Consider the following 22,219-nt stretch of genomic DNA (forward strand, 5'->3'; position numbering starts at 1 on the left):
ACAAGAACCTCATACACTACACTTTCAAACAGTTAAAGGCGGAAAATCTAGGTCTCAACAAAACCTTCATAACTGTTTTCCTAAATATGTTTAATGAGATCAAATAAAATCAACCCATTAAAAAAATCCTAGAAGAACAAAGTAGTCACATTACTCCTTATAAACGACACATGAACGGATGTTTGACACATGAACACATGAACGGATGTTTGAACCACCTGCCCACTCGCAGGTCGAGGCCACATTGATCTGCTTCTCAGACACTGTCACAGGGGCTGACCTTGCGAGGTCCATGCCGTGCTCAGAACCACCCTAAGAACTCCCACAGAGAGCAGCTGGCAGAACACTGTATGTGGTGCTGAAGGTCACTGCAAACCCGGATTCTGACATTAGAGCCGCTAGGGACACCTGTGATCCTAAAAGGGACTTGAAACGAGCCTAACACAGATGCTCTTTCTAGGAACCCAGGCTCTTCACACCCGAGTAAAGACAGTGAGCGCTCAGCTGACTACCCAGTCATCAGGCAGGTGGTTTCATTTCGTATCTGAGTTGAGCACAGAAGACCAGCTTCCATTCATCCCAGGAGGAAGCACTCAGACCCCTCTTGGAATTTGTGTGCGGTCAGTTTTACTCAAAGGGTGAAGGGGCTTTGGGATGGTGATGGATTCCATCTCTGTACACCCTGGAGAAGCTAACGGAGCAAGGTCTCCACGCCTGGCAGGGAGGGAGGGCCTCCTGGGGTGAGGACCATCCTCAGCCTCCCAAACACCCCTAATCTCAATGACACATGAAGGTCACCTTGGTGATCAGTTCATCCTCACCCAGTCGCACGTGGCAGAGTCTTGGTGCTGGAGGGTTTTGAACTCGGGCCAGGAGGGAACTGGGAGAGATGATGATAAAATGGTGGAGGCAGGATATGAGGCCAGATGGAAACCCTCAGCCACGTGACAACTCAGCCATCAATAGATGTGCAGATGTGGGGGAGCACCCTCTGGATTCCTCAGAGGCCAGGAGTCCCTAATGTGGTGTTTTCTAAGGGAAGCGGAAAAAGCATAAGCAGTGGGGCCCAGAGCGCCTCACTGAGCACGCCAGGAAAGACGGCCACGCTCCCCAGCGCTCCCTCAAGCTCCCAACCTCCTCAGTTTTAGATTGAGCCACAAAGTCTTCAATAATTGCAGAGCACTGCTTGCAAAATATGTCACTCGGCTGTCCCTTCCAAATCCCCAGTTACCTTGGCAACGGAGACATGAATGACAGCAGCCTCCATCACACCCTGGTGGTGGGCGTACACTCGGATTTTGATCGTCCCGAAGCTTCAAGCTTGCCCAACTGGCGCTCACTGGTGGGGATGAAAGAGATGGGCCTACGGGCACACAGAGCAGGCTTCCGACTCAAGCAATAGGCCCATCCGTGTAGGAACCACTCAGAAAGGCTGTCGGATCAGGATACTTGCCAAGGGACTGAACTGCCAGCGAGGAGAGGCTGTGGGTGGTGCCCCGAGCTGCCTGTGATCCTGGCTTTGGTGTACGCACCTGGGTAACTGAGTACTCAGTCTCTGCATGTCCCCGAGTCTGAGTCCTTCCCATCAAATGGAAACAGTTGCCTGAGGCCCTGTGCTAAGACCCACAGTGAGAACGGTGCCAGTCACCCAGAAGGGGTAGAAAGGAGGTACCCGCACCAAACACACACCATGGGGAAGAATACCCGAGACGAGGCTTGTTCTGAGGCTGGTCTTTCCCTGGCCTTTCGAAGCTCTGCCCAGATAGGGGTCTTCCATGACCATTAGGCCTCAAAGCCAGGCCTCCTCTCCAGTCTCTTCATCCCCACGCCACTCTCTCTGGTCTTGCCCCAGGCTTATCCCGCCTCCACTTCTATGCTGGTGCCATTTCTCCAACCCGGAAAAGCTGGCCTCCTTTCCTAGGCCTGGTCCAAGCCTAACTTTATCCACAAAGGTGATTCCATCTACTCCTGCCCTGCCTCTCCTGGGGTCTCTTCCAACAGCACTCACGTCCCACACCATAGAATTCCAGGGTGACTCGTCCTTGTAGCCACTGTCTCTTCTCACCAGCACCTATGGGACGCTGACAGCAGAACACCACCATTTCTGTCACATAGAACACAACCACATAGCCACCAACACCATTGCATAACCACATCCATTGCCACTACCACGTCCAGCACAGTGACTGCCACTACCGCCATCACCTCCACTATGAACTGTGGCTATTACCACCATCCCACACCCATCATCACCAATACACCAATACAACCATCACCACCACCATCATCTCCGTCATCACCACCATCCCACAACCAGTACTCAACACCAATAACACCATCACCACCACCATCATCTCCGTCATCACCACCATCCCACAACCAGTACTCAACACCAATAACACCATCACCACCACCATCATCTCCGTCATCACCACCATTCCACAACCAGTACTCAACACCAATACAACCATCACTACCACCATCATCTCCGTCATCACCACCATCCCACAACCAGTACTCAACACCAATAATACCATCACCACCACCATCGTCTCCGTCATCACCACCATCCCACAACCAGTACTCAACAACAATACAACCATCACCACCACCATCATCTCCGTCATCACCACCATCCCACAACCAGTACTCAACACCAATAACACCATCACCACCACCATCATCTCCACCAGCACCACAACCCCGTCATGGCACCATCATCACTGTTACCATCTCTACCACCATTCCAACCATCACCAATCTCACCTTTACTCCTATCACCATCACAATCATCACCACCACCATCACCACCATCTCTAGCACCACCACTATCCCACAACCAGTACTGTCACCGCCATCACCACCGCCATCCCCATCTAACTTTCCTGAGCACTTAGTAGATGTCAAAGACCATTCTACATATCAATCTTACAAAAAAAACTCTGAGATAGGTAACTATTATCCCATTTTACAGCTGGAAAACTGAGACCCAGAGAACTCATGCAGCTTTTGCAGAGCCACATGGGAAGGACGTGGAGGAAGTGCCTAGTCCAGGCAGTCTGACTCATCAACACTCTTAACTACAACTCCAGGGAGCCCCCAACACCCTTCTCAGGACTCCCTGGGGACTCCTAAGCATGCCATGTCATGTCCCGCTGCCATGAAGGGATGCCCGAGTCACATCTCACCCCCTCCCTGGCCAGGTCATCGCCTCCTCTGGGCAGCGTTGCTGGCTCCCGCGCATGGAGGGCTCACACTACTTCGTACAACACACACTGTCCTCACTTTCTACATCTTCCCCCTTCAGGGGGACTGCGCTTTACAACTGACCGACTCCCAGCACCAAGCTCTGTGCCTGACCCACGACAAGTGTATGATGGATGTTCAGAAGCTCAGAGAGGCCTGTCTGTCCACGCCGCTGCCTCCCCACCAGCCGGAAGCCACATGATCTGTGTAGCTCGAAACTCCCCTGGGCCTGCCACATGCACGGCCGCCCACCCACCCCAGCAAAGGAACTCTACTGCGCGGTGCGCTTCTGTCTTCATGTCTGTTTCCATCGCTTTCCTAAGAGGACAGAGTGTCCCATGTGTTTAATGTGAGCAGGTCCAAAATGTTTACACAGATACACACATATTTCTATTTCTCCAGGTCACTATGCATTTGACTGAATCACACGGAGCATTTGTGTTGCCCTCGGAGTTTTCGAGTCCCTTTACCGTGTGTTCACTAACCAACCGCACAGCATCGGGAGGGGAAGAGTTATTACCGTGATTTTGCAGTTGACAAAATAGCCCCGACTGTCCCACACCATTGGCCCAAGGTCACCCGGCAATTCAGGTGGAAGTCTGGAGTAGACACTGATCGTCCCCGGTTTCTAATCCTGCCTTATGGGAGGTTAGATACAGCGAGGGATTTCTATAGTTTCATCTGCTGCTTTTTCTCTATTAAGTCCAAATGGTCCTGAGAGGCCCGGCCGACATTCATTATGAGAAATGTAATAGGAGGACCTCTGCTATATTATCTGCAAAGAACAAAGAATATCATTGCTGTTTTTAGAACAATAAAAGGAGCCTTTGAATAAGGCTTCAATAATTCACCGCGAGCAGTTAACAGGCACAGCCCATCTCCCTCATCCAGGCACAGGGCTTGGCTGGTGTCTGCAAGTTCCCACGCACAGGGCTTGGCTGGTGTGGATGGTCCCGGCATGAAGGCACATGACTGTCTCTGCACGACAGGGAGGGACAGGGGACACGGGTGCAGGCCCTGGCAGGGGCAGTGGGGACACAGAGAGCACGCCCGGCTGAAGGTGCCATCTGCACCAGCCATCACTGCCAGCAGGAATCTGGTCCCAGGCAGCCAAAGGCTCCAACTTCTTAGAAAACAAGCCAGATATCGTGATTTTTATGAAAAATGTAAGTGTTGACATCTAAGTGAGGAAACAAAGATCTGAAGCATTGCACAAGAGACATAAGAGACACACAGACCAGATGTGGCCCGAGGGCTAGTTTACGACTGCTTCTTTGTGATGCTGGCTGGGCACTTTTAATCTCATGTCCGAGAACGGCAGTGCCCTTTCAGACCTTAGCCCCAGGCGTGGAATAAAAAGTCTCACCTGTACTCACGGTTGGACGTCCCCCCACCAGGGCATAAGCTGCACACAAGGCTTTTCTCTCTGAATCGGAGGTAAAGCTGGTGCATGGCTGGCTTGTGGGCAGGGGTGGGGCAGGCCCCGCCTGGGGGTCCCGCAGAAGTGGTGCCAGGGTGACCAAGATTTCTGCAGCCCCCGCTGCCACCTCAGTTTGAGTGACCTATGGGAGTCCCCAAAGCGTCAGAGGGAGAGAGGAAAGTGCAAGTCCTAATCTGAGCAAAGCCTCAAAGATGTCCTGCAAATAGATTTATGGAAACTGCGGGTGGCAGTGTCCACAGAGCCCAGCAGCCCGGCACAGACACATGGAGGGAGAACGATGGGCAAAGCGTGTGCACGGAAAAGCTTGCCTGGGTGGTTTTCCCTGGATGTAACTGGGCGAGAAGGGTTGGGGCACTGGTCCAGAGGTAGCCGCCTCCATGCCTGCGTGTGTGTGTATGTTTGTGTGTGTGTGTGTGTGTGTGTGTGTGTGTGTGAGAGAGACTTAAGGCCGTGCCACCACTGTGACTTCAGGAGAGGCGGCCAAGTTACAGACGAGAGACAGGCCATGGGGAGGCTGTGGTGTCTGCTGCACCCCCCCGACCCCCAGGAAGACCAGGCAGCCAGTGGCGACGTGCTTACTCTGGGCTGAAACACCCGCCTGGTCAGAGGTGGCACAGGGGGAACTGAGTCTCAAAACACCAAATTCGAACACGAAAGCACCAGTCCCCAAACAGGATTCATTTAGGCAGTGTGAACCCGACAAGGGCACCGTGTTGACACACACAAACCTCCTGCCCATCACACACCCCACACCACCTCTGAGTCACCCTCACGGGGCTGGCGTGCTGCGTGTTCCCCAAGTGACAACACGTGTTTGGCCGGGGCGACGGGTGGGGGCCACGGGAGGGGGAGGAGGCGCCTGTCACTGAAGGAGAAGATTTCAGATTCAAACTCGGACTCCAGGATGAGCCCCCCCACTGTGGTACCCCCGTTTCCTGCATTCTGGCATCGTCGGTTCAGTGCTGCTCCGGGGGGGGGGACCCTGGGGTCCCACAGGGACGAGGGAGCCCGTTCTCCAGGGCAGAACCAGTGACAGAACTAGAGACATGTTGTCCACAGCAGGAGGCAGCTCTTGGTGGCTGGGCTGAAGGCTGCGTGCAGTGCAGAAGGAGCCACAGGGCTGAGAAGCCCCAGAAGGACAGAGGAGGAGGCTGGACATTAGCAGCCGTCAGCCTCCACGACCACTAGTCTGATGGCCTTTCCAGCCTGGACTGGGAGCTGCCGAGACGAAATGCAGCCCCAGTGTCTCCCGGCGCCTCGGTGGGAGGAAGGCGGGTTCACTGAGTGCCTACGAGCTACAAAGGCTGCCCAGGAAGAGTCTCCACCTCTCCGTCTGCCCCCAGGACCACAGGGCTGCAAGGTGGCCTCTCCCGGGGATGCCGGGAGAGGACGAGGGCCCATGACCTCCAAACTGAGTGTGTTGGCCACGGGTGCAGGGCGCCCGCCTTGCCTCCCGCCAGCCCGCCAAGCTCTGTGCAGCCCGAGGCCTGGGGCCAAACCAATCAGGCCAGCTCCCGAGGCTTCTGGGGGGCTCCGAGCACCAGGCTGCCATTAGATTACATGCTCCAGCGCCCAGCCCGCTCGCTCCAAACAGAACGAATCCATTCATTAACATCCAGGCCAATTAAAAAGTAGGCAGGCTCCCAAATAAAAAAATCCCCAAGCCTCGTGTTCCTTCGCTCCCCCACCGAAGCCGCTTGGTGACCATTTCGGGAGGACAGACAGGACAGAAGAGAGAGAGAGGAAGGACCAACACTTCTGTTCCCGCTGAGACAAGAGGGTCTCTCACCACTGACCTGACCCTCACAGCTTTCACACAGCACTAAGCCCCCCACCGCCGGCTCCATACCAAGCTTCATGGAGTCATTTTGTGGCCTCTCATTAGAGAGCTTCATACCCAAGTGACGGGGAAAAAACTGCCCTCTCAGTACATTCTCTGTAAAAACAACATTGTAAAAATTTACCGTCGAGTTATGTGCAAAGCAAGGAATAGAATCAGTATTTAAACACTTGCTGGGATGATGTGTCTTTCCTAACATAGTCTTGTCACAAGCCCTGGCTGGCAGCTTCCGTCCCAATCCTTTCCCAGGACTTACAACCAATGGAAGGTCTGAGCTCCAAGGACGAAATCCCTGGTCTTGGTGAAAACAGGGACGGTCCAGAGTCAGAGGCTGCCAGTCAGAGAGAGGGACACATGACGAGAGGAATGACGGCCACTGCACACCCCAACCTCTCCACCAGCTCGCTCCTAGCCTGTGCAACATCACGTGTCACCATCTGCATTTATCTCGAGCCATGTTCTCTGAAGGCACAGGAAGGGGTCCAGCTCAGCCCTCCACCCAGTGTTCAAGAAGAAACAACTGGGTGACCTCTGGGCCTCCCACCAGCTCGACCTCCAGAACATACCTGAACCGTCCACTTCTCTCCACGCCCACTCCCCCGGTGGACGCCTCCACCATGAATGGCGGCTGTACCTGGATGGCAGCATGAAGGGCGGCCCTGCCTCCACCCCCATCAGTTCTCCAATCAGCAGCAGACACATGACAAGTGACGTGTCGATATGTATAACCTGTTCTGCTTGGAAACCTTCCCACGGGCTCCCCAACACACAGAATAAAATCCACAGCCTGTCCTGTGATCTACAGGTCCCTATGTGCTCCGGTGCCAGTCTCTTCTGCCACTCAGTGGGCTCCTCTGCAGGGGTCTTCTCTGACCTTCTGATCTGAAGCACTCCCTGAACTCCCGTCTCTCTCACATTGACATTGCTTACTTCCTGTTTTACTTTTATTTTAACATAACTTCAGACTTGCAGAAAAGTTGCAAGAATGTGACAAACAACTCCCGTACTCCTGTCACGCAGATTTCCTGACGTCACGCCTGTACCATGTTGTATCTGGGACCCCGGCTCTCTCCTTGCACCCTATGCTGGTGTTGGTTCCATTACCTGCTGTTCAGGGCTGTCCATTCAAGGAAGGAATCAGGGCTTGACCCCTTCACGCACGACGGTCAGAAACCAAGTTGCAATGGGAGCATTTTGTTCCTCAGGACGAGAGCCGATGGATGGACAGGCGCTGTGCAGGCCAGCGGGAGGAGCCCCACGCCACGTGCCTGCTCGATCGTTGGAGCTGCGCATACCTGTCGCTCCTTGGGGTGATTTATACACACTCACCGACATGCCAAGTGCTGCTCTCATCTGCCCATTCCCACGTCTTCTGCTCTCTTTTATGACACGCTCAGTCACAAAAGCTAAGAAATACTGTCTTCTTGTCCTCCTGCCTCGCCCCTGCCCCCTCATAAGATCATGTATGTGCAGGTCTCTTAGCAAAGGTCCACTCTTGACTCTGGAAGAGTGTAGAAGGGTCTCCAGAGCACCAGGCGAGCTCCCTGTTCCCCAGATGGAGATGTAAAGCCTCGGTGGGCTCTTCTCTCTGAATCTCAGCCTGACAGGCACCCCTGGTCCCCAGCTAGAGCTCAGTCTGAACACGGCTGATTCCTAAACTCCACGACACTGACTGCATCTCCTGCCCACGTCCCGAGTCTCCCATCTGCTGACATTGGACCAGTGCTCACAGAATGGCCGGCTCGTTCCCGGGACCTCAGTTCTCCCACACCTCTGTCCAATTCCTCTTGCTGCGCCCTCATTCCCTTCTTTTTGTGGGACCCCCGCCCCCGCCTCGTTGAGCTCGGAACAGACTGACTACATTCGTCTTGGCGACAAGTTTAAAATAATCAATTCACATGTGCACAGCCCTTACTTATCAAAACATTCTGCCAAAATTGAGTTTATGTGCCTTTGATTGTTTTCAGTTGTTTTTCAACAGATTCTATAAAGATGTTTTCCTATGTTGTGCTAAATAGAGGAACCACAGGCTCCTACATCTGGTCCAGAGCTGAGCCTGAAGGAGTATCTTTGTCCTGCTGACTTCCATTCTCCTGGAATCCTTCCCCGGTGGCCTCTTGCCCTGGTGACATCTGGCTGGACCTTTACTGCTGTGCTCATCACACCTGACCGTGGTGCCCTTGGTCCTGGGCTCCTGGACAAGGACGGTCTTCTCTCTGCAGCCCTGGGCGGAGCCCTGCGCCTGGCTCACGGCAAATAGGAATAGATGCCAACCACCCAGGAATGAATGAGTGACGGAGGGAGGGACTCATACCTGAGAACAGCCCTCAGATCCTGAATGCAGCTTGTTCTCGTGCCCCTGTTCCCACGGGCGCATGCCAGCCCCAACGGGCACATGCCAGCTCTAACGGGCACACGCCAGCCCTAACGGGCACACGCCAGACCTAACGGGCACACGCCAGCTCTAACGGGCACACGCCAGCCCTAACGGGCATACACATCTCTAATGGGCACACGCCAGCCCTAACGGGCACACACCAGCCCTAACGGGCACACGCAGCTATAACGGGCACACGCCAGCCCCAACGGGCACATGCCAGCCCCAATGGGAGCCTCTTCTGCCTCCTCTCGGTGAAGGGTCTTTCCCACGTGTACCCTTCACTCTGAAAGGTCGTCACGGGTCAGGAACTCATTCATTCACCATCTTACAAGTCTGGGTGTGCCCATCACAGGACTCTGCACACTTGGGGTACACTTACGTTTCCTCACTCTTCCTAACAAATCCAGAGCTCAGGTATCTCACTTCCCCAACACACTGAACCTACAGAGAGACTGTCTCCAAGGCGGCTTCGCTCGGTTTTGACAACTCGGGTTATAATTTGGGTTCGATGAGAAGAGAAAACTGTCTGCAGCAGTTTCCCTCTGTTTAGAACCAGGGTCCTGCCGAGAATTCCAGATCTCAGCTTTTGGGCGTTATTTGTTGTTCCTTCTAAAAAGTCACTGTCGCTGCTCACTTCCCTTCCAGAGGAGCTGTTTGATCTGTTGTCTTATCCAAGCTTATTACGGCTAATTACTCACTAAAGCACTTCCTTCCAAGGCCTTTCCCTCCACAGTGTCATTTCTGGGGGCTGAGCCCACCGTCTTCCTCCTTTGATTTCAGTTCATCACAGCCCGGCTTTCATCACGACACAGCGCAGCCTCTGATGGGAGCAGTTAGTGCAAAACGAAGCCTTTAGATTTCCTCCTTCCTTTTGCCTTTCTCTCCCAAGCTGGAAGATGAAGCACGTGGGAAAGGAGATGATGGCCACAAACCCCTCACCCCCAGAGAAAGGCACGGAGGGGCTGCCTCTGCCAGGGACGCAGCTGCACGCTTCATTTGCCACTTTGTGGGTTGGAACAAAGACCTCGGCCCAGCCCCCAAGCCCTCCGAACCCACTGTGCTGAGGACGGTGAGAAAAACCAGCCTCCATTACGCGCCCTCTGTGCGCTGGGAATTAAGGAGTTTTCAAGGCGTTTGGAGACTGAACCTGGCCTGTGGACCTACATGCATTTTACTGCAGGTTTTCCCAGGAGATGGAGGGTGGGGCACACACACACCCCAGGAGGTGTGCAGAACCGTGGTGCTGACAGCTGAGTGACCCCCGTACTGAGCCACCCCCTTTCCCGAGAACACAAGACACCGAGTAAGTGACTCCTGGTTTAAAAAGGCCTTTCCCGCGGTGGCGATGTGTGAGCTCATTGTTTCTTTATGAAAAGAAAGCCCAGATGAGAAGTCACTGACCCAGAAACTTCCCTTGGAATTAATGAACTCGGGTTGCCAGGGAGTAGAATATGGGCACGCTCCTTTGCTGGCTGATTTCTGGGCACCTCTGCCTTGTTCTCTCCCCTTCCCTGCTTCCCCCCTGACCGTGACAGGCTTAGGCTGTCAGGGTACTGGGCACTCTGGCCAGAAGGCTGCCCTGTTCTCACAGGGGGATGTCCGACAGCAGAAGCAGGGGACCGTGTGGGCTAAGCCCTCCGCCTCCCGCTGACCCTGTGCTGAAACTGATGGACAGCATTTGGCAGGGCGACTCCCTGCAGCCCGTGGTTTTTATGTGGTTTTATGTGCCTTCCTCCCCTTAGCTCCTGCATTAGTGGGACTGGTGCCTTTGGTAAGAATCACCGCCTTCGGCCCCAGGCCAGGCTCATTGTCACTGGAAGGCTCTAGCACCCAGCTCTTAGGAAACAAAGCAAGTGTGTCCTCAAGACAAAGTCTGCCCGAGGTTAGCGGGGAATCAGGGACCACCCATGCACCTGACCCTCTCCTTCCTAGAGGAATATGGGGGCACCTGTTCCCAAGGGGCTGGATTTTAGGCTTTACTACTTAGCAGTACAGTGCTGATGATTTATACAGAGAAGGAACTGGGAGGGAGTTGATGGGAAACCCATAGTTCCTTTAACACGGATTTATGGAACGTTTACTCTGCCAGGACCTTCAGGAGGCATTAGGGACATGGCACAGAAATAACCAGACATGGTCCTGCCTTCCAGAGCTCACAGTCACAGGAAGTGCCACAGGCTGTGGAGCTGAAGCTCACCGGAGGCCCCGGCGTGCTGTGGGGGGTCCTTAGTGCTTGGAGGAGTTAAGGGGCATGGGGCAAAGGCCGTGAGCGCCCGGTCTGGTGGGCAGTGGGGCAGGCAGCAGGCACCCGCACTGACCGTCCCGACCTCACAACCCGAAGGAGAGATTTCCGCAAGGGTTCGGAGGCCTCTGTTTGGGAAATGCTCCTGGAGGCTTAGCTCAGGGTCACCTCTCACTTCTCAGAGCCAAGGACACAATGAGGACACTTAGTACTAAGAGTCACATGGCTCGTTGGAACGCCACTTGTAAAACCCACGCAGTAGGTAAGATTGTTCCAAATGTTGAACAAAAACAAATAGTTGTTTTTCAAAAAAATGATTTATGAACAACGACCAAGTGGTCAGTTATGTAGGTGTTTGGGGGACCAGGGAAAAATAAAAGAGAAGCGTGGTTCCCTCTCTCAGGGACCAGGAAACCAAGATGAGAGATGACCCACTGGCTTGCAGTCCTTGCTGGCGGGGGGGGGTCTGCTTTGTGAGGCCTGCTCGCTATTTTAAAAACATTTGACTTGGCAGCCAATGTTTGAAAATGGGAAATTTCACATTTAATTCCAGATGTCTTGCTTCCTCTGAAAAACGTGGAGATCTGGCAACCCTGGCCCCACGTTTTGTGCTGCTGTGACCATCGGTAGGGGTACAGGGCCGGCTTCCCCCCAGGACTGCCTGGCAACTGCATGAGACCCTGGCGAGTGGGTAGGAAGAGGCATGAAGAGTTCAGCAGCACCAGAATGGACAACAACTCATCACACGTAAGACACACCAGGGGAAGGACAGCTTCTGGGGATTCGAGAAGCCGACGGCATTCACAACAGGTAGGAACAAAGGAAAAAGTGTGAGGGGAAGAGGCGAGTCGGCGGGTTTCCACCCAACACAGGAAAAGAATTTCTAACAGGGCAGTCCAACATGGTGGTGATGGCCATACCTCCAGCCACTGGGCACGGCCATCTGCAGCCAGCCTCCAGGCGGGGGTGCTGTGCTGACCAAGATGCCCCGAAGTCTGACTCGGTGTGGGGTACATCACCTGTATGGTTGATCCTAACCCTGACACAACCCAAGGAATCCAAACCCGCTAGAAATTTCCTTCCTTTCTTAGAACCAGTGGTCTTTGCAAGAAGCATCTCTTGCTGCCAAATGAAAGAGGCTAAACGTAAACAACCTCTTTGAACTTTATTTCACATTTATCAAAGCTGTCCAGTTAATCCCAACCTAGATCCAATCTGTTAACTTTAAGTCTCCCAAACTGGCTGATTTTTCAGTTGCTTTGGCTTATTTTTTTTTAAGAGATATTTTCTAATAGATGAAAAAAATTCCTTTCCCCGCTTCACTAATGCAAAAACAGCTGAACCAATTTAGCTCAAACTTTCTCAATAGCGTGTTACAATCCTAATTAAAATATTCACATACGGCACAAGCTTTGGGGGACACAATATTGCACTGTCAGTCAAATTCTGGCTGAATATTTACAACCAGCTAAACAAAAAAGCAACTGCATTGGTTTTTACTCTTTGTTGCCTCTTGGAAGAAAATGCAGGCAGACAATTAACGGTGAGGGGATTTAAGCAAGTAAGAGGCCTGGCGTTTCTTCGCTTGGCTGAACTCACAAACAATTGGGTACAAAGACTCTCAGGGCTCTTGGCTGAACTGGGTGGGGATAATGCCGAAGACCTCATTTACCCAGAATCTCCTGGGAACGTGGCTCCCCACTCGGGGAGTGGCCCTGCCGCTGGTGGGACAGTGTAGCTGCCATCACAGAACCAGTTAGAGTCCAGCCGTCCAGCTTTGGTACCTGGGGCAGGGCCTCGACCCTCCACGTGGACGGACCGCTCCTCGATCCCCTCAGTGGAATACGGGTAACTCCCACGGAGCGACCAAGTGTCTTAGCACACCACCAGACACACCGTACATGCCCGATGAATGCCATCGCTAGGTGTCATCACCTCCCTCAACGGACCACCCAGGTAAACAATGACAAAAACACTGAAGTGAAAACATATTAAGACAAAAATAGTTCAACCTTTCTGGAAACAAACGTTGGCCAAGTGCATGACGAGCTTTGTGCCTTCTGAAACACCAGCGTGCTCTCCTGACAACCTGATCATTTCCAGAACAACCCATCAGTATCTTGTTCCACAGACAACAACGTCCGTATGGGCTGTGAAGAAGGTAGGAGATTCTCCCGATTTCCCGATGCTTCTCAGTTCTCGTGACGTCTGTGTGCGTTGTGTACTGAGAGACAGACAGACACATACTAGGTAGATGATAAACAGACACACACACACGCCTAGACAGAGGCGGGTGATTGACAGACAGACGGCAGACACAGAGATGCCGGGAAGCCAGTGCCTACACGCCTGACGGTGCACGTAACCACACAGATGTACACGTCTCCAGACGCTTCCCCTCCCGCGTGCCATCAGCTACTATTTCTCAGTGTTCTCAGCGCGCGTGTCCTTAGCAGCCCCCACATTTCTTCTCTTAAACCCGAAGACCAGATGGCCAAACATGCGCAGCGGCACAGTGTCCTGGTGAGGAGCTAGGGATGGGCCCTGCGGTTTCCATTTGAGACACACACGTTCTTTTGCTTCATTTTTGGTGTTTGTCTTAGATCCAAAGTCTCCACAAGAAGACCTGCCTGCCTCCCGCCCGCCCTCCCTCGGGCCCTTCCGAGGTCCCTTCTGAGCGACGGCGTTTAAAGCCCTCTGGCTGACTGAGTGCACCCTGCTTCCCTCCAAACACACTTTTACGTCGGCGAAGGCGGATGTCGCGTCCTCTGCCCCAGGCCTTGCCCTTCTGCTTCCAGGCCATCGTCTTGTCTCAGAGCTCATGTCAGGCTCTGCTTCTCCCGGGAGGTTCACGCACTGGTTGCTGCCTAAACATTAACGGACTGGGGGGAGGGGGTCTCTGCAGAAGGAACTAAGAGGGAGCATTTGCCTCCCCACTCAACGAACGGATGCAGCCACATTTGAGAAATTTCATTTCTGCAGTGGCTGCGTCAGATGTGCTGAGTGTGAATCCCAAACCCCGAAGCCAACAAGAATTAAGTTGGCTCTGCTTTTCTCTGTGAGAAAATGGCCCATAAAATGTGAATGCACGCTGCCGCTGTGGCCTGGCCGGCCACGCCTAACTGGCAGGCCATTCCCAGGTATGGGAGCGGCCAGGGCCCTGGCTTGCCACCCCCCACCAGACCCATCCTTACCTCCACCCAGCATGCCCCTCACCGGCGTCACCAGGACAAACATTTGACCAGGACTGTGGGGATGAAATCTGACGCAGCGGGCGGCAGGCACTGAGGTGGCAGGCCCCGGTGTGCGGGCTGTGCCCCGTGCAGCCAGGCCAGAAGGAAAAGTCTAGACTGGGGGCAGGTGGGAAGAGCCTCCGGGAGGTGGGAGGGTGGCTGTCACATCTAGGGTCTGGGGCTCTTTGCTCTTGATTATTAGTAACTTAGACTCATAGCCGGCCCCGTGCAGAGCCAAGGCCCACACTTGCAGGTACTTTTCTAAACGCTAAGTACAAAGGACCCGTCACAGTGAATGGTTATCTCTAGTCAACATATCAGGAAACCGGGGTTCAAAGAGGTTAAGGCGCAAATAAGAGGGAACCTTCGAGCTCAAAGGATCAGTACGGGACCCGACGTGCCTTAAAGCGTCTTATCGCAAAAGCCGGATCTTCCCACCGATGTGCGGCCGGAAAAGCATTCCAGACACACGGAGTGAAGCACCGGCGCTCCCCTTGGTACCGTGGGCACTCGGGCCTCTGTTGGGGGCCGTCCTGGGCGCTGGGGGCTGTTTAACTACTCGAGGCTAGTAACGCCCTCCATGTTGTGACAACCGAAGACGTCCCCAGACATTGTCCCTTGAGGGCCAGATCACCCCTCATGCGATAGCATCTTCAGAATTGTCACCATGGCTGTAAGTTATCTACTCCCCACATCTACAAGCAGGAACACTACGTCTTCCAATGTTGAAACCAAAGATCCGTCTCCTAGACACAGGGCGGGTGTCAGGGGGAAAAGCCGTCGTCCACTTTGTGCTCAAAGACACAAGCCATTAAAACCGCTAAGCTGAAAACCAGTTTTCATTTTCAGCTGTTTCTAACATGGCCCAGTTCTGGCTTGTGGTGCTGCCCGCTTATTGGAGGCGAACTGGGACAAATCACAAATATTGCACTTTCATCAGCTTTTATAGGAAAAAAAAAGACGAAGAGAGCAGAATTAACCGGAATTAAAAGCCAGCTGCGAGAGGAATGATGAATCTGAACGGAGTCCACTCTGAACGCCATGGAATAAAACCTCTTTCCATGAGGACTGCAGTCCGCAAGCCTGAGTATATTAAGGCCGTTTACAAGGTAATGAGTTGGATAATGGTGGTGAAATGTATGTGCCAGACGGAGACGCCGGCATGCAGGCCACGGTGCCTTGGCATGTCACCGCAGAGTCTGAGATTAATTTTCATGGAAGAGGCAACTCTAGTCGGGAGACAAACTGCTCCAAAGAGGCCCAGCAGCCACGTGGTTCCAGGCCCTGGTGGGGGCACCACTGGGCACCCTGTGATGAGGCTTGGCCTCCAGTGGACAAAGAAGCAAATCTGTGTCTACGTGCCAACGAAACCTATGCAGTATGAGAAGCAAGCTGCACCCGGGAGCATCGTGGCCAGGAAGGTAGGGAGACTTGGGCAGGCGAGAAACTGGGGGACCTACAGACCCCTTGTTCGTCATTACTCAAAGTGGGAGGGTAGGAAAGACAGTGGTCCCTCCCTGAAGTGGTGGGAGAGCAAGGAACCGAGCTGTCGGGCCCACAGGGGCTGCCTCCGGCCCGGGGCCCTCTGTCCGGCAGGGCACAGGCAGCATAAACACATCTCCTCAGTCTTGTACTCTGAGGTTCCGACATTTCCACAGCCCTTGACTTTCTGTGCCAGGGACTGAGAATGGAAAAACTGACACCATTTGTCACCCTCATCGTTTTGCATGTTCACAGGGAGACATGCTGTGCTATTCTGAAGAAGAACTCAGATGAGCAAAGGCAGGCCATAGGCTGCCAGAAAGTGAATGTAACGTGTGTGACAAATAAGGAATGGAGGTCTGGCATATGTAAAGAGCGCCTATGAATCAATAAGAAAAAGCCAAACCACCTGAAAGAACGCACTCATCTAAGTAGAAACAGACCTGGCCTATATAACATGTGACATGGTCAACCGTACGAGTTAGCGGGACAATGAAAAGGAGAACAGAAGACGGTGCTCTAACGAGCTGATGGCCGGAAATGTAAAGGGCTGAGAGAGGCTGCCACAGGAACGCACCCACATGCTGTCGGGGCACCTACACGGGGCTCCATGTTTAAAGGTGATTGAACAAGTGTGTTTACAAAGCAGGCACTGCCTGTAATAAGGAGCAACACTGGCAACCACGGCAACATCACCAATGATAGTTAATTACTGGGCCGCCCAGTCCTCGGCAGGCCCTCCCCGCTGGGATCTGGGACAATTCATCGCTCCCTCTGTGAAGGGTCACGTCTGCAACCTGATGCCAGCGGAGAGCGTCACAGAGCCCAGGCAAGAAATGGCAGATCTGTACCCTCCTCAGGCCTCCTATTCTAAACTGTTCTTTTCTTTTTGAAGAAATTGGAGCCACGCAGTAAATGAAATGGAAGAGGTGTCTCTTCTATGACTGACAAACGGCAAGCGTGTGCTGTTTCGGAGCTCAGAATGCTGGTCCACGGGTCTCATTCAGCCCACCCCGGGCGTGGCAGATGGCCCCCGTGGGACAGCAAGAAGGCTGAGGCCCAGGAGGCCACCTCTCCACATCCTGCGGCTGGAAAGGGCTCAGCCGACCCAAGTGAGACAGATGGTCTGAGTTCCAATCCCACCCCGGGGTGTGACCTGGCCTCTCCCGTCTGAAAAGGGAGATGACCACAGTTCCTGCCAGTGGCTTCTGGCACGGGGAGGGGCTGAATGCAGAGCCAGCCCTGACTGCACTCAGTTTTGTCTCTTCTGGACACAGTGCCGTGCTTCTGTGGCCTCCTTCTCACAGGCTTCAGCACATGCTTCGTTTACCAGGGTCTTACTTTGCAGACGAACCGGCACGACTTTTTACCGTGACTGCTCCTATGTCATTGTCTGTTATTCTCCAAGACCCAAGACAAGGGCCTGCCACCGTGGGATGACACGCTAAGCTCTTGACACCCACTAGAGCCCTGCAGAGCGCCTCACCCACAGGCTCCCAGAAAGCTGTGACTGTCTGCACCCCATCTGCACGTGCCCCAGCCCAGCGCCGAGCTGCAGCCAGGTACCAGCCAACACCTGGCCACCTTAGAGGTGGGAGACCGCGGAAAACCACTCTGCTCACCCTCCAAGGGACTTTTTCCTCACTGGCCTGTAAATTAACTAGCTCACGTCTCAAGTGGGTGTTTTTTCCCCGCGATTCAGTTCTCAATAAGCATGAGCCAGTGCTCGGATGGTAACTGTCAGAATAGATATGGGACATCCTACCCATCGTGGGGGCCGGCAAAGCCCTGCTCTGAGGACGGGTGCCGGATCCTGTGCCTTCTTTCTCCCCGGATACACCAACTGCACCTATTACAAAGTGGCTGTTGGTTGGGGAGGCAGGGTGCTCTCGATGGGAACACTGCACCCCCCCATCTGTCCGTTAGACCACAGGCAGGTCCCAGAGATTTGGTCCCTGTTGGGTGCAGAGAGGGCCCTATCACATGTCGGACGGAGTGTGATGCCCTGAGCAGCAAATCCTGGGCGCCAGGGCCACACAGCATAAACAAAGCAGGAAGCTAAACACATAATGGAACAATTGTGACAAAGCATGGCCCTCCCCTGTCCCCATGTCATCATTCACAGTAGCCCCAAGAGACATTTCCCAGGAGAAGGCATCTCTACACCTTTTCTCCAAGAATGTAGTTTGAAAACAAAAAGCAAAAAACAAGAGTTTTTAGAGACCCCGTAGCAATTATATTAAAAATCCAAACAGTTTCTTCCTCCATACAAAGAAGAGAGAAGCAGTTATTAGCTGTCACCTGAACACTCATTCAAAGCCAGGAAGAATCACTTCTGAATGACGAGTTCTTTTTGAATTTCCCGAAGGCTCACATTTGCGCCCACACGTGTCCTTTCTGGAGAGCCGTGATCTCCGAGCCGCTGGGAGAGATTTCGCCCAATGACCCAAGGAAGACACTGTGACATGGAAACCGACTCTGGATTATTTGAACTCAGAAGTAAAAGATAATTCAAGAGAACGGAAACTATGTTCTCATTGGGAGTTCGGTTTGAAGGAGACAGAAATTTTGGGAGAATTCAGGTTTCCTGTGTTTGGCCAGAGAGAACTTTTTGCAATAATTCCTTCGTCTGGAGAACAACCCTCCAGGGCCGTTTCACTTCAAAGGTAGAAAAGTCACCGTGGAGGTGGGGACTCATTGTGGTACACCCCATCTGGACACAGAGGGCAGTTTCCCAGGACGAACACGTGCGTGGGTTCCCCGACTTCTCTTTCATCATGTGAAGGGCTCCCCCCTAATTTTACGCTGACGGATAATCTGACGATTCTGTGTGTGATTCGAATGCCCACGTAACCTCGACACATCTATGGTCCTGGTTCTCAACTGGTCAAATCAGCTGATGTGGAAGATGCCGATTTCTTGTTCCAAACCAAGAAAACCGCTTATGGGCTGTGGTAAGACTAAGGGAGGTGAGCTGACATCTCGCAAACACTCAAACGGGGTGTATTTGGTTTTACAAGCGTCTGCGGTTCCGGACGTAGCGGTGGACTTCCTGGTGTAGGATCAATTAGAACCGCCTTCTCCGTCTCGTTAATACAGGGAATCTGGGAAGGTCTAACTCATCGTAAGTAACACTGACAGCTGCCACTAACGATTCCTTCTGCGATTTGTCATAGATGTTTATATTTCGTCCCCACAGGAAGAATTGTGGGAGTCAATATCCTGTTACATTTTTTTTTCTCTTTGGTAAAGTACGAAGAGGGAAACACGTGTGGATAACTTTTTTCCCCTTTAAGAAAATCCAGGTAAGAATGCTTAGAATAATCTAGAACAGAAGACTCATGTAACCTGGTCAGACGCATCCTGTTAAAAACAGGGCACAGTCCCACATATACTCATCGGCCCTGAGAAGGTGGTCCCACTGTGTGGTCTGCCAGGTTAAGGGTGGTTGTTAAATGGTTTTTACATTGAAGAAAAGGTGCTGGGGCCAGGCAGGGGGTGACGCTGGGGCTTGGCCCCACCAATGGCAGGTTCCACTAAGCACAGTCAGTGAGCCGGGTGCTGTGGGCTCCGGCTGTGAGGCCAGGACCTACACGGGGTCCTGGAGAAGAAACATAAGAAGACGTGGCTACTGACCTTGAAGAACGCGCAGGCTGGGGAGGGAGACAGCATGAGCCCTGAGCTGATGACCTGATTGTGGTCTGTCACCAGTGTGACACGCAGCCGGCGACCTGGCACCCTGCTCCACGCTGGTCCCTGTAATCCACTGTCCACACGCGGCGGAGGGTTGGGAACCAGTCAGAGGCCTGGTCCTGCTGAAGCCTCCCCATTGCACTAAGAATGAAACCCAAAGTCCCTGCCATGGCCTCCTTCTGACTCACTGTGACCCAGTGCTGGGACCTTCTTGTCCCTCTAGGACTTCGTCCATCCTTGTCTCAGATCCTGTGCCTCTGCCAGAAACGCGCAGCCCAGGGCTCGACCAAAATGTGCACCGCCCCTCCCCGGGGGAGGACAACTGCCCCAAGCACTTGGTCTGAAGTCACGGTCCATCCCCCTCCCCCCACCACCCTGCTTTATTCGCTTTATTTCTCCACGTGCAATCAGCTCACTTGTGTACTTACTTGTGTGTCTGCCTCTCCCCAAGGATGTGACCCCACCGGGAAGGAGAATGGACAGCTGGGATGCCTACAAAAGTACCGGGTCCAAAGCAGGTGCTCAGGAGATGCCTGCCGACCAGAAGGGCAAAGGGAAGTTAAACAGCGACCCTAAGGAAACAGGTGCCTTGGAGAGAGCCGCCCACGTTCCCGCGGCTCGGGCCAGCAGCGGTGGGCCCCCTTCCGGTACATCACCCAGTGAACCAGAAGCCCAAGACCCCAACCCGCGGGAGACACCAGGCCATGGGTGTGAACAGCCCCCTTCCTTGTTCTCCACTTAAGTCCCGAGCACACGGATGACAACTCACGCTCCCTGTCCTCGGCACTGTCCTTAAAGGTGAAAGCAAGGCTGACAGTCTACTCAACACTCTGTCTAACGAGATGAGTACATCATCCGCAGTGTCTCGGGCAGGACCTCACGCCTCACAGGACTCCGCCACCCAGGGGTTCCACAAAAGCACGATGCCTTCGTCCATGCAGGTGTCTGTCAGCCCACATTGCGTTAAGCTGAGCAAAAATCAGACACTGACTGTTCAGAGACACATTATATTCCCAATGAAACACGGCTAGTTAATGACAGGGACTAGAATTGCTTTTAAAGACTGGGGAGTTGGGGTTTCACTATGCTAGGTGGTGTCACTGTGGTTTCAAAGCTTCTCCAGGTCAGAACTGAAAGAAGGGAATGGCATATGCACGCCCCTCTCCATTTCACGGGAGCAGAAGTATCACTTTATAAAGGTGACTGCACCGGGAAATGTGTCCACAATGAGGGGGACAAACAAGGACCGGCTCCAAGTGCGCGTGCCGATCGGCTGATGTTTCTCAATAGAAGGTGGACTCCAGGTACAATGTCACTATGCACCGGGAGGGACAGCTAGGAGTCCAAGCTGTACAGAAGACCTTCCTGCCACCACTGTCATCTGTGCATAAGTCGTCCTGCCCCGGACTCTCATAGTCTCTTCACTAAGGGTGTGCACCACAGGCAGCTGGACGCCAAGGCTGCCGGCCAACGGCCAGAGCACGAGGTGCTTTGCTTCAGCGGTGAGGACCCCCAGATCGTGAAATCCAGAGACGGGGTACGTGATTCTGCCGACTCTGTCCCTTTACAGGGTGACTTTGTATGAATCTTCGGAAAGTTTTGAGGGTGTGTCCCTATTACAGGTGTCATCAAACCATTGCAAAGAAAAACTACCATAGGAACTGGCAAAATGTGCACAGCTGTATAAAGCGATGAGCAGCAGAGAGAGACAACTCACGACCTTTAATGGACATGCAGTCTGGCCCCGGGCTGCCTTGTCACTGGGAAAAATGGCAAACACAAAAAACAAAAACACGCAAGGATGTTCGTAAAGGAAGAACAGACGTATAATTTCAGTGAGTTGCCTGTCTGTTTCCATTTTAACAGTCTTGACGTACATTTGTATTTGACTGCAAATGACCTCAAATTCTTTTTCAATGTGGACAGAAGAATAATGACAAATAAACAACGATGGAAAACCCAACAGACTAGCTAAGTAATTCCCAAACCTGGAGGAATTCCAGGACAAACATAACCGAGGGCATAATCAGTACACTCTCCATGACGTGACCCCAGTGGGAGGGAGCCCGTAGGCAGGACCCTTCAAAGGACAGCATGGAAGATACACAGAGAGAGACACGTCAGCTCCAGTGCTGGCCAGCACGTGACCCGCCCCCGGACGCCCTAGGCCGAGAACCACCTGGCCCTCTTGGCTGTCCATCGGGCCCTCTCTTGGCCCCACACGCTCGTAGAACTTCCGGAAGTCATGGGCACAGGCTAAGATGTGCCACATCTCTGTGGCTTTGTCCAGCGTTCTTCCTGGAGCATGCCCTCGTCATTCCTCACGTAGATACAATCCTCTAAACCTAAGTCAAGCTTGTTTCTCAGGGAGCGTCGGGCTGTTCATTTATTTTTACTCCTGCCCCTCTGGTGTCAGGCCCTATTCTTTCAAACCACGGGACTGGCTGTCATCGCTGACGGGGTCTCTGCTGTATGCGTTGACACAACGGCCCAACCTTCTTGGAGCTTACAGCCTAAAAATCATGCATCAAAAATCAATCCACTGATCCTATGAACTTTGAAAAGCTCACATTCAAGAAAAGTTACATCTTCACTAACATTTCCAGCCAGGACTCTGGAATAAAGAAGACACAAAACCCACCCATAAGACCATGTTTGTGAC

General features: G+C 53.1%; 1 protein-coding gene across 3 annotated transcripts in view; it reads right to left on the reverse strand.

The window, feature by feature from the left end:
* The window catches only part of CDH4 (cadherin 4), a 431,321-nt gene that overhangs the window by 350,645 nt on the left and 58,457 nt on the right, over positions 1 to 22,219 (reverse strand). The window contains exon 1 of one of the 3 annotated variants that reach the window (XM_081034129.1): positions 13,162 to 13,224. The exons of the other annotated variants lie outside the window; for them this stretch is intronic. Within the exon in view, the coding sequence (XP_080890255.1) occupies positions 13,162 to 13,192 (31 nt within the window). The 5' untranslated portion in view covers positions 13,193 to 13,224. Of the gene's footprint in view, positions 1 to 13,161; positions 13,225 to 22,219 lie in introns of those variants that run through there. 3 annotated transcript variants of the gene reach the window in all.

This window comes from Rhinolophus hipposideros (assembly GCF_964194185.1).
Source record: "Rhinolophus hipposideros genome assembly, chromosome: 22".
In the NCBI taxonomy this organism is placed as follows: Eukaryota; Metazoa; Chordata; class Mammalia; order Chiroptera; family Rhinolophidae; genus Rhinolophus; species Rhinolophus hipposideros.